Source organism: Acanthochromis polyacanthus, chromosome 5 (genome assembly GCF_021347895.1).
Source record: "Acanthochromis polyacanthus isolate Apoly-LR-REF ecotype Palm Island chromosome 5, KAUST_Apoly_ChrSc, whole genome shotgun sequence".
NCBI lineage: Eukaryota > Metazoa > Chordata > Actinopteri > Pomacentridae > Acanthochromis > Acanthochromis polyacanthus.
Genome location: NC_067117.1, coordinates 34,048,974 through 34,061,787, shown reverse-complemented (window position 1 = coordinate 34,061,787; position 12,814 = coordinate 34,048,974). Strand labels below are relative to the sequence as shown.

Below are 12,814 nucleotides of genomic sequence, written 5' to 3'. Positions count from 1 at the left end.
AATGTGTTAAAACTGATGATAAACTAACATAGATTGTATTTAAGCTAAGCAGGCTCAGGTCCGTGGTATTGAATATTTAATATTGGTATTGATGAATGGGTGAAAAGGTCAAGTGCATCACTTCGGCGTACTGTGAACCAGAAAATAAAATGTAGACAATGCTATATTCTGCACCACAAACTGGAAACAGCAAAACAGGAACAGAGTTACTGAGATTAAGTACAATGTAGCTGTATTTCGGCCTGCCTGGTTTGACAATTAGCTCACCTGGAGGACGGATTCCGGTGGAAGGCACCAAGCTGAATCGACATGCATGTTGGGGTACAACGTAAAGCTGGAGCGTAGGAATTTTACATATAAATGAACAGTTGTTACATTTAAGCCCTTGCCAAATGAGTTAACACAATGCTGGTTCAGCCTATCAGCATCAGGTGTATCACCCAGGATTTGCAGAGTTTATATCTTGTATCTATGGCAATATTGCCTTAGCAATGCATTTTATGTAGACCAGCAAGGATTCGTGGAATGGGCTACAGCAGGAAAGAACCTGGCAGCATATATGGCAGGAAAACCTAGTATGAGTCCAAACTAAGTTTCTGATTCTCCAGATACAAAAAATATTTGTGTTTAGAGAAAGAAGCACAGTGTAAAAAAGACATTGATTGATGGCAAAGTATATGTAATAAGCACTTCAACAGTCTTCCAGTAATTACTCTCACTGCCAAAATGGAGACACTAGAGTTGCACATTGCAGGTTCATGTTAAATATATTTGGATGCAATAGTTCTGTTAGTGTGTGTTTAGCTCAGTGACTGCAGGTGGCCAATTGTTCTCTTTTGCACGGGAAGCTGTTTGGGCATCAAGTGCACACATCACCTCAGGGTAAACCACAAAGAAGTCAAACACACAGCTCCCCTCCTTTTTATCCAGTGTGGTTTCACACAAATCTAATTTCTATTTTTAGCACCTAATAAGACTGGAATATTAGATCTTTTCTGGATCTACAGTTGCTGCATGAATGCATTGCAAGGCAGACTGCTGATTAGTGAGTCCCACTGTGATACAGTTTGTTTATTTAACCATGGTGTTAATTAAATGCAATCTACATGAATGATGAGGCTTCACAAGCGAAAGGTTAAGGTGCGTTCCAGCTACTGTGCACTCATTCCCAGCTACTGTACAATAACTATGTGCAACAACATCATTTGTAAAGTTCTATATTGGAATACTAAGCAGAGAGATTTAGTTTCACAGTTTCTTTATTCCACTCATGCTTTTGTTTCAAGTCTTTTGCTGATGAAGATTAATTTGCAGAGCATGCCGCTCTATCAACCCTGGTGACACAAAGGGCAAAGATATAGACTAATTAAATACACCAGTGCAATTGATATTTCCCATGGATCAATGCGAGTGTGGGATCTGTTAATTAAATCCGTGATAATGTTTACTCATCATAAACATTTCCCATGTTTGAGCACAGCAAGATAGGGAGATAATCTTTGCTGTCTGACAGATTAATTTTAGAGCCAACATAAAATCCCCCCAACGAATGCAATTTTTTAAGTGGAAGATCTTCCTTTACTGCTTGTAATAGAAGAGTTCAAAAGAAATATTTTCAGCTTGTTTATTCAGCAGAAGTACTTAAACAGCACAAAATAAAAAGATAATGGATACATGTCAGGTATGGTTAGGTAAGTTATTTGCACTGATGCAAAGACATCAGTCACCATTCATTAGCCCACCCTAGCCTAATGGAAGTCTCCCATGCAGCTGGGCAGATTTTGTATTCTACCCCTCTTGCTAGTCTCCTGTGCGGTATACATCAGCATGGCATAGGTTATCACACAGTGGATTAAGAAGGCGTGTCAGAGTGTGTGCCAGAACCTCCAAGCCGCACTCCACTCATCTATTGATCCACGTACGAGGGAAAAACGAGAGACCGGCACACTTAGCAGTGTAACCGCAGGCAACAGCCCCCTGCCTGCCCTCTGTTCCCTGCAGTGGGACTGATTGCTTGTCTCAATCATCCTTCCACCCCCACCCCACCACAACCTCTCCTTCCTTCCTCCACACTCACATATATAAACACATAGTCCCACACACCCTTAACATCTCCCTTTTTTGCCCTCATTCTTCTGCTTCTGTCTCCGGCGTCTCTGCAACAATCTCTCATGATTTGTTGGCCTCTTGTTCGTCTTGTGAGGGCCATCAAAGTCGGCTGCCTTAACCCTGTCTGAAAGGGCTGGACTGCATAGTAGGAAGCAATTAATTCTGCAGTAAGAAAGCCCATTAATTAGGCAATGCTTCTGGCTATTTCACGAAGACCCTTCAGGAACAGTAGGGCCACTCAGAGTGGCATAAAAGATGCAGTGGCACACCAGGTTATTAATGGACCCCGGGGCTCCTGGTGAAGAAACACTGTAGGGTAATTCTCACTTTCTATTTCGGGGCCTCATCACTACACCACATGCACTCACAAAATGACAAATGCTGTTTACTGGAAGTGTGTCTTATCAGGCTTGGTTGCCATATTGTATCATGTAAAGCTTGACTACTGGAGCAGCTTCAACTTCCTGCCAGAGCTCAACCACCAACAATCATGGGCTGCAAAATGTTCTGGAGGTGATCTAGGTGCAAAATGCTCAGAGAAAACCTCACAGTATTAACAAGGCATTCTTAATGGGCAATGCAGTAATAAGGCTTTAATACGGCATGCAGACGTGTCGCTAAAAGCCACTGATATTCACACCATCCACAGGAAGGCGACCAAGTATGGCGGAGTGATGTAGCTGCGTTTCCTCTAAATGGAGGCAACAGGATAAACACTGACGTGAGGACGGGCCAGGGAAAATGAGTTTTGTGATATCTAATCACTCACTAAATCATGCATGAGAGCATTAGCTTACTTGTGTTGTCCACCATTCAGGGACATTTCGGAGCAAGGCACCCATTTCAAACTAAACAAGACCATGGTTCGGTGCGTTTGAAATGCTGAATCAACTGTAGGTCTCCCCTGAGCACAGGGCAAGCCTGCCTACGGTTGCAATGACGAGGAAGCCTCGATGACAGTACACCATCCGTGAAATTAAATCAACAACTCCCTTATTGTAATTACATTTGGTTAAATGGGAAGGCAAAGTGTGGGTGTAATACAATTAACATGTAATTGTCATCCTGACCAGGTTGGTGCTGATCTATTCCCTCAGGGGAGTCAATGAAATCCATCTCCTGGCCTCATCTCTACCATTTGTTTTTACATTACTGATTTGATAAGTGCCAGTGTGTCATTGGGCTGCTGGGTATGGGTTTCATGAGCAAATAACTATAAGCTATTTTGATCAACTCCTGAAGACATGGTTCTTTAAGTTACTCAGTCTTTTACTCAGTATTTCTTACTTTAAGGTGAAATATGTAGTTCTCTTTAAAGTCTCCAAACCCTTACTCTAAAAGTAATGAAAAATGCTTTAAAAAATAATTCAAGGCACATATTCCCAACACTTTTTAAAAAAATGCATGGCTGCAAGATAAAAGTTGAATTTACAGATTCAAATTCAACTTAAAAGTTTAACAGATTGCGTCAACAAATAAATGTTGAATCAACTTAAACTAAAATTCAACGAAAATTTTTGAGTTGGTTGATTGAAAAACTAAATTCAAGATGAGTTAACTTAATTAAATTGGCATTTTTTTTTCACCTTGAGGTCAGGATTTTAATTTCCCTATCTAATCCTATCTACCCATAATACTGGATCAACTTCCTTTTTTTCAAATTTTGCCAAGTTGAAAATGTGCAGATCATGATGGAAATTAAATACATACGACCCAAAAATAAATAATGTGGAAAAATTAGTTGAACTTAAATGTCATTTTTATAAATTATCCACTTAAAAACTTGTGTCTGTTCCACCAATCACTAAGTTTAAATAGATTTTGCAAAAGCTAATTCCCTAAACTCATCGTGGTTTACTGGTTAAACATCATTTCATTAGACTGTTTTTAACTCAAGAAGATCGATGCACATGATCACTTATTTTTTCTGATCCCAAACATTATGTTTTAGAGCAAAGGTGTCAAACATGAGGCACCAGAGGGTCCAATCCAGCAAAGTGTAAAAATAACAGAGGTGAAAATGAATACTTCCTGTGAAAATATTTGAAGACATTGAACTTCTTGTGCAAAATGATTTGAGTCAGCAGCTTCAGTAAGAGAGAGTTTGGTTTTGTGGAACCCTATTGTTGATGCACTGCATTTTTTATGTATAATTTTTCTACATTTACAAGGCCGGAGGATAACTTTTTAACCTTTATCCTTAATAGTTCCCACTTTAGTTGGTGTGGTGTGTCAGGATTGCTACACAGATGTAGCCTAGCCGCGCTAGACAACCCACGGCAACAAATTTAATTCTCTGCCAGGGTGGGTCTAGTTACCCTCCATAAGGCTCAAGGCTGGATGCTCCTAAAACTGGCCGGACCAATCACCATGAAGTGCAGAGTCAGAAGGCGGGCGTAACGAAGTGACGACAGAGGCGTGACGATTCTGACAGAAACAACCGGCGCACAATAAACAGTTATCTTTCGACTCGGCTTTGGCCACAGCCCTTAAAGATTTGAAGCTAAAATTCAATTTGAAAGATAAACAAAGGACGGCACTGAAGTGTTTCATTGAGAAGAAAGACGTATTTGGACTTATGCCGACGGGATATGGCAAATCCTTAATATACCAGTTGGCTCCGCGGCTCTGCTGGTTGGGAAGCTAATGGGACTTAGCCACAATCCGCTGGCGCTCTAGGAACTACATCAGCCTATTCGTTGCACTGACTGGTTGTATACCTACCCAATTGCTGCAGAGGGATTTGATAGACAACCTTTCAGCCCGCCTCCCTCCCTGTCGAGCGTGCCTAGACCCTTGTGCCTTCAGAACATGGGTCTAGCGCGGCTAGGCTAACACAGATGTGGAAACAAATGGGAATTTAAAATAATTTCTAGATCTTGACGAGTTGTAAAATACTATATTGTTCAGTTTCAGACAGCTGCGACTAATGTTTTGTCCCTTTTTAGACACACTGTGATTTGTAAGTTGTAATACAAAATGATAAACTGAAGTATGACATTGTTGAAACTGTACTTATTTTTCTCAAGAAAGTTCAGGTTGTTCACAGTGCTTTGTACAAAGATAGTTCTGTAAATGTGAATTTTGTCAGAATGTACTTTTTGGCACTGAAACACAGAGAAAAATGTGGAGTTGTCGTTATTTATCGGTTACTATGTTATGATTTTACTGGTCAGTCCACTTGAGATCAAATTGGGCTGAATGTGGCCCCTGAACTAAAAGGAGTTTGACACCCCTGTTGTAGAGTGTAGGGGCAATACAGCTAGAAATTAGTCCAAAATATTCAACTTTGATTCACAATATAAACATGACAGTCCTACAATGATTTGAATGTTGATTAAAAGCAATGAAACACTTGTAATCTATATATACGCTAAATGTCAATATTCCACCATCAAATGTTGTCAGTTTGAAAATACAGTTTGCCATTATCGCTGCGTGCGGGCTGACTCACCCCACTGCTTCTTGGGGCAGGCTTCAGCACCCCTGTGACCTTCTAGAAGATAAGAAGCTACACAAAATGAAGAGCCAGATGAAATTTGTGCAGGAAGGTCATTGACTTTATATATTCGGAGAGTTTTTGTCGCTCAGTTTGAGTAAATATGCTGTTATCTTCCATGTTCGTGACTCGCTTACTCTCAGCAGCAAATTCTGGTAAACATTTCGATTAACCACAGTTTGTGAGGTTGCATGAGCTTGCAGATGGAACGGATAGACATTCACGCTGACTGTCAACTCCGAATGTGTTTAAAACTTCATATGCAAGCACTCTAAGAGGAAGGTAAATGTAAAAAAACCTTATATTACTGTCTTCAAAGAGAAAATATCAATAAAACAAGGCACATTTTCCCAGTGTTTGCTTTTCAAAGTTGTTCATTTTGATTGCATTCCTATCTGCACTCTCTCACTTTGCATATGGACTGCAGGGATTTTAAAACTGAGAGACAGTAGCTGTATGATCCATGATATGAGTGTTACTTCTATTACTTGATGTAAAAAAAAAAAGACAAAAAGAGCATGAAATAGCACACCCAGATCTGCAGAGAAGAACAACCAAGCCTCATCTGTGTACTAAAGTGCAAAACTTAAAATTGAAAACTCAGTTCTTTTGGAAATTTCTGATGTTATTCTAGGACAAAATCTGGAATTTAGCAGATAGTTCAGACGAAAAGACAAAAATCTTCAACATAAACAAAGGTTTAAGTGCACACTGTCAGTCACTTACAGCAGAGAGTGAATAAAGTTGAAAGTTGGTCTGTGTTCTCTCGGCAGTCCCACTCTTCAAATCCCTGTGTTGAACTTGATATATAGAAATCATCTAATTGCTTGATGTCTTGACTGCAGCGATGCTTTCTCTGTAATGTATCCCCTCAACTCTTTTTACTCAACTTGTCGTAAAACCTATTTTCTGTACTTCTCTCTAGTTTGTGTTTTATTTCTTGTCCTCACTTTGCTATTTTATTACTTTTCGTCGCTGTTCGAAGCTTGTTCTTTTTACACTTGACTGCTTGTCATGTTGGTGATAGAGGAATATTTTACCGTTTCTCTCACTCGTGGTAACTTTCTGTGGAGAGCAGTGCTGGCTAAAGGCCTCAAATCGCACAACCTTAGATGTGTCAAAGTTGTGAAATGTTTCAAAGCCAAAGAAAGATAAACATTTGAGGTTTATCTTAACACCCGGGAGTTTAATGTCGGTGACAAGCACCTGAAGCTACAAGCTAGTGGGATAGCATGACAAACACAGATGGGGACTGACAGTGGCATTAAAGTGAATAAATATGAGGGTGAAAATAATGTGCAATATTTACATTTTGATAGTGTTTCATCCATTGGCTGCGGGGGGTTGAGGTGTTTTCCACAGGTGTAAAATCCAATAACGTGCGAGAAAAAAAAAATCTGTAAATGTTTATTTGCCGCCTTGATTCCAAGTGAATGCCAAATAAATACTGATGACAGAATTAATTTTGGCACAATGAGTTAGGATGACATACTGTTAATCTCCTTCTGTTCATTTCATCCTCCTTGGTACATTTGGATACCTATGGTCTATACAAATAAACTGAGACATGGGTGTTCATCTTCAGTATGACAGCCAGGGATAATTTGCATGATTTGGCTTTGAATATCACCCATGTCCACACAGCAGCCATAGGGGAGGAGAGCTGTATGCTAGAACTATGCCGCTGTCCTCATCAGTACGCCTGCTGTGTTGCTGATAAAGGTGTGAGCAACAAGGAAAAGCTGTGGATGCTGCGCTTCACTGCAGCCACAGCATCCTCTGCTCTCAGCTGATGCCTTTAATGTCACTCTGACACAAACCATACACAGGAAGCTCTACCGGAGGGTCTACAGAGGCACTACATGCTTCACGCATCTCTATTCCCCCCACTGTGAAATGTAGGCCAGCACTACAGGGGAAGAATCCCATGTTGTGTATTATTTTTTTATTGGAATGAGCAAGAATGTCGAATCTCTAGATACAGGGGAAGCAAGGTCTCAGGAAAACTTCTGTAAAGCACAAAACATTTCAGGCATCTTCTCGCCCCAACTTCACCCAACTCAGCACATGGATCATCTCAAGGTTTGCTTGAGTGTTAAATAATAGAGAAACATATCTCTGGCCACTTGTCTAAGCAAGATATTTAATTAGGTGTTCTTTAATCTAACTCTTCTTCTGAGAAATCGTGAATGTTTCTGTACACCACTATGGCCTCTTGAAAGACAGAAGCCACAGCAATGCAATTTTAGCCACACAAGAGATGCGTCGAGAGGCCTAAAGCATGCACAATACAATTCAAGCTGCACAAGAGCAGTGTTGAGAGACAAGCTGCATGCACAACAAACCCACAGTAAAGTGTGTGTGACAAGGATAAGTGCTCAAGGCAAGGCAGAGAGCAGGAAAGGCTGGGGAAAGGGGGACAGAGGTGGTGAGTGGGTTGAATATGTGTGCCATCGTGGGCAAAAGAGCAGATTAATGTTCTCGATAGTCTCGCCTCTGTTTTTGACACTGGATGACAGCAAACATTGATGAACAAAAAGACGAAGACCTCCTGCGCTACAGCACAGTCAGACTGCGTAATCAGCAAAGGGCTGGGCAGAGCAAGACAAGGGTTAGAGGAAAGAGGTGAGGGTGATAAAAACAGAACTGTGCTGCTCCCTGCTGGGCAGGGTCGAGCCAGTTTTTTTTTTTTTATTCAATGCCGAACGTTGACCACTGCCAAGTCTCCACAGTTAAACTGCGAAAAAAGACAAACTCAGAATCACAAATGATCGTATGGTTGTGCAGAATTTAAAGTAATTCTGAAACAAATGCTTTTCCAAGGACAGTGAGTAACCTTCATCCTCATAAGACAACGCTATTATCGCCGAGGTTGGAATCTTCCCTGAATGATGAGTGATGTTTGCTTCCACAGCAGACAGACACCATCTATTAATGCAACATTGTTTAAAGTTTTTGCCTCTTTCCTGAGCATACAAACTTCTGATGACCCAGTTAAGACTCTTGGTTTTTGTGTGATTATATAAGTCGTAGCACCAGTTGTGCTCTTAGCCGATAGAGTGAAGCAAACACCGATGATGTGTCTGAGCCTCTGACTTAAAACATTGTTATTGCATTTCATTGTATTACATCATCCTGTTTAAAAAGAAATGACATAGTAATCCTCTGTGTGTGTGTGTGTGTGTGTGTGTGTGTGTGTGTGTGTGTGTGTGTGTGTGTGTGTGTGTGTGTGCATCCGTGCTTACGTAGTGCAATCTTGGCCAAGTGCAGACGGTTGACCCAGGAGATCTTACTAAGGGGGTTGGGAGTGTTGAAGACCACCATGAAACTGACAGGACGCCCTGACCTAGAAGAGAACACACATGTACACAGAAACACAGGCTCAGGTGGATGCACAGAACAGAACACATGTATTAATACTGACGTTGGCAACCAATAATGGAATAACGTATAACAATGTAATACCTGCCAATAACATACTAACTTTGGCCATTTTAAATTTAACAAAGCCAATAATGTAAAAAGACAAGCACTCGGAGAGCTTAGTACTCCACCAAGGCTGTTCAGTCCCCCATATGGCATTGTCAGAAATGCAGCAATCAGTGTTTTATAGAAATGCAGCATTTGTTTATTAGTTACTGATGATCAGACATCACAGCAACATAGAATGTGTCCATTTAATATACAAACAAAATAGCCTTGAACTGAGCACAGGCGCTTGTTATGCATGTGTACGACCATGATACAAATCTCAATATGTAATGAGCTTCGGGAACTGATGGGACTCAGAAACACCCCCACAATATGATCAAATTGTTCCTTGTGTCAGTCCCGATGGATACGTTCCGATAAGTCTGCAGCGGTCGATTTGTAGTAGGATCACAATCATGTGATCATCAGCAGGCAGCTGACATAGTGTTCACTTGTTGTCATGGTTACAGTGACGCTGTGCTGCTATCTCACAACGATACAGAAATCTTGAAAAAATCCAGGGATCCAGACTATAAATTGCATCACTGCCAAAATCTAATCAGGTGGTCCTTGTGTCATTTCTGACCTTCTCTGAAAACTTCATTCAAATCCGTTAATGAGTTTTTTAGTAATTTTGCTAACAGACAGACAAACCAATGCTAATCGTCACAGTATTGTATGATTTCAAGTTGAATGAAGGGCAGTAAGGAAAACTGTGTGAGCTGTGTAAGCTGCATCACTGCCAAAATTCCATTTGCTCGTTTTTTCCATCGGAAATGATACAAGGAACAATCGCTTAAATTCTGGGGGTGTTTTTCGAGTCCCATCAAATCCGGCTACATATTTAGGTCACACAATTCAGTATCCGTACATAAAGCACACATGCATAACACAAGCATGTGCTCAGCGCAAGCTCATTTTTTTGTTTGTGGGTACATCTATACTAAGTGGCCACATTCTATAGTGCCATGATTTCTGATCATCAATAACTAATAAACAAATGATGCATTTTAAGATATATATGTATAGACACATATAAATGCTGAATTTCTGACAACGCCATATAGGGGACTGAACAGCCTTGGTGTAGTACTGTGCTCTCTTTGAGTGCTTTTACATTTAAAATGGCCAAATTTATTGCATTGTTGGCAGGTATTACTGGTTACTACAGTCCTCACTAAACAACACAGCATCAGAACATAGATAGGTTAGTGTCTGTTGTTTTCATTTTATCATCTGATTAATAATGACAGTTTAGGTTGTTGAGGTCCAAGATTGTGATCTTGGTATTTATGAAGATTTAACATCAAAACAGAGGACTACAACTCAATTTTATTTTTAAAACCTGATTTAAAGCTGCTATATCACTGTAGGAAACCAACATTTTAACGGCTGTTATTTCACACAAACACACAAATGAAGTTGAATCTCCGTCTCCAAAAGGCAATACTGCTGTTGTCAAACACTGAAATAAACAAATATGAATGCGCACTGGCTTGTACAGACGTCTACCTTCATCCCTACAGCAGAACAATAGACCAGCATTGAACAGGTGGAGCTCTGAAAGCTGAAGACAGCCTGCTACATGTCATCAGTTCTCTTTCCATGCAACCACAAACAGTACAGACAACCTCAGAAAAATGCTCAAAACAAGGGTCACGTTCAAAATGGAAAGTTTGGAGTGATCCACAGTCCCACTTCTTAAAACTTCTGGTGCAAAATTCTAGTTTCTTGGGGAATCAGTGATACATTTCAATCACAGCACTTCTTCTATCGCAAAATTTACCATGAAAGGTAAGAAGATGATTGCAGGCTTTTTGCATCAACACCTGTTTTTTTCTGAATTTCAGCGACAAGGTCACAAAAGAGCCGGAAAGTGAGCAAAAAAACAGAAAGCAGAACAACACAGTCAAAGAAAAAAGCTTAGTGCAGCAAGTTTATTCTTCTTTTTTCTTTTTTACATGTTGTATCAGTTGCTTTCTTGCTTGTAGCCTTTACAGCACTTCAGTCCACTAAGCCGAGGCTTTATGATTTCAGTCTGCACGTCAACATTTGGGACAGGTTGTGATGATTACACGCAGCCTGGTCACAGTAAATCGATAGTAGGTGGGCTCCAACGCGCAAAATGCCACTAATGTGTGGGCTTTACTGGCACAACCAGTAAGTGATCACTAAGAGCCTTTTAGAGACAAATCTAGCTCTGACACAAGAAAGAAAGAAAGAAAGAAAGAAAGAAAGAAAGAAAGAAAGAAAGAAAGAAAGAAAGAAAGAAAGAAAGAAAGAAAGAAAGAAAGAAAGAAAGAAAGAAAGAAAGAATTGACAATTTAGAATCACCATGTTTTTGGACTGTGGGAGGAAGCCGGAGTACCCTGAGAAAACCTACAGGGAGAACATGCAAACTCCATGCAGAAAGATCCCGGGAAGGCTTTTATAAACCATTATAACTTAATATTCTTTATCCAGTTTTGCTTAGCATTTACCAGTGTCCTGGTCTTTCAATAGAGTTCATTTACAGCAAGAAAAGCACTGCTACTTTGCCAAGGCCGTTCATTCCCCAATATGGCATTGTCAAAAAAGCAGCATTTCTTTTTTTGAAAATGCAGCATTTGTTTATTAGTTATTGATGATCAGAAATCACAGCAATATAGAATGTGGCCATTTAACATGTAACCACAAACAAAATGACCTTGCGCTGAGCACAGGTGTGTGTTATGCATGTTTACGTTATGTATGGATCCCAAATCGCACAACCTAAATATGTAGAGGGTGGCGGGAATTGATGGGACTTGGAAACACCCACACAATTTACTCAATTGTTCCTTGTATGATTTCTGACAGATAAGGCCTGATAAGTCTGGTATGGATTTGTAGTAGGATCACAATCATGTGATCGTCAGCAGGCGTCATCAGTGACGTAGTGTTCACTTGTAGTCATAGTTACAGTGATGCCGTGCCTCTATCTCACAATGACAGAGAAATCTTCAAGAAATCTGTTGATCCAGACTATCATTGCAAAAATCTAATTACTTGGTCCTTGTGTCATTTCTGACCTGCCCTGAAAGCTTCATCCAAATCTGTTAGTGTGTTGTTGAGTAATGTTGCTAACAGACAGACAGACAGACACACACGAATGTCGATCGTCACATAACTTCGCCGTGTTCCTTGGTGGAGCAATAAGCCTTTTTCCTGGCTGAATAGGGGAAAAAAGGTTTGAACACCAAACATATAACTGGAAGAAGATAAGTGCGTTATGCTGCAACGGTGGTATGAAAAGTTTCTATGATTTTTTTTCCCTTATAACTGGGTCACCATTGTTATCCATCCATCCATTATCTATACACCATTTGATCCTCACTAGGGTTGCGGGGGGCTGGAGTCTATCCCAGCTGGCCAAGGGTGAAGGCAGAGGACACCCTGGAGAGGTCGCCAATCCATCTCAGGGCTACATATACAGACCAACAAGCACACTCACATTCACACCTACGGACAATTTAGAGTAATCAATTAACTTCAGCATGTTTTGGGACTGTGGGAGGAAGCTGGAGGACCTGTAGAAAACTCCCGAATGCACAAGGAGAACATGCAAACTCCATGCAGAAGGATTCTAGGATGTCTTTTAGAAACCATTATAACTTCCTATTCTTTGTCCGGTTTTGTTTAGCATTGACCAGTTTCTCGGTCTTTCAGTGGATTTCATTTACAATAAGCCTTTTACCTGGTTGAAGAGGGGAGAAA

The 12,814-nt window shown here is 40.4% G+C and overlaps 1 protein-coding gene across 1 annotated transcript in view; it reads right to left on the bottom strand.

Moving 5' to 3' along the window:
- The window catches only part of arhgef10la (Rho guanine nucleotide exchange factor (GEF) 10-like a), a 129,624-nt gene that overhangs the window by 50,733 nt on the left and 66,077 nt on the right, over positions 1-12,814 (bottom strand). The window contains 1 exon segment of the mRNA XM_022192616.2: positions 8,854-8,954. Within this exon segment, the coding sequence (XP_022048308.2) occupies positions 8,854-8,954 (101 nt within the window).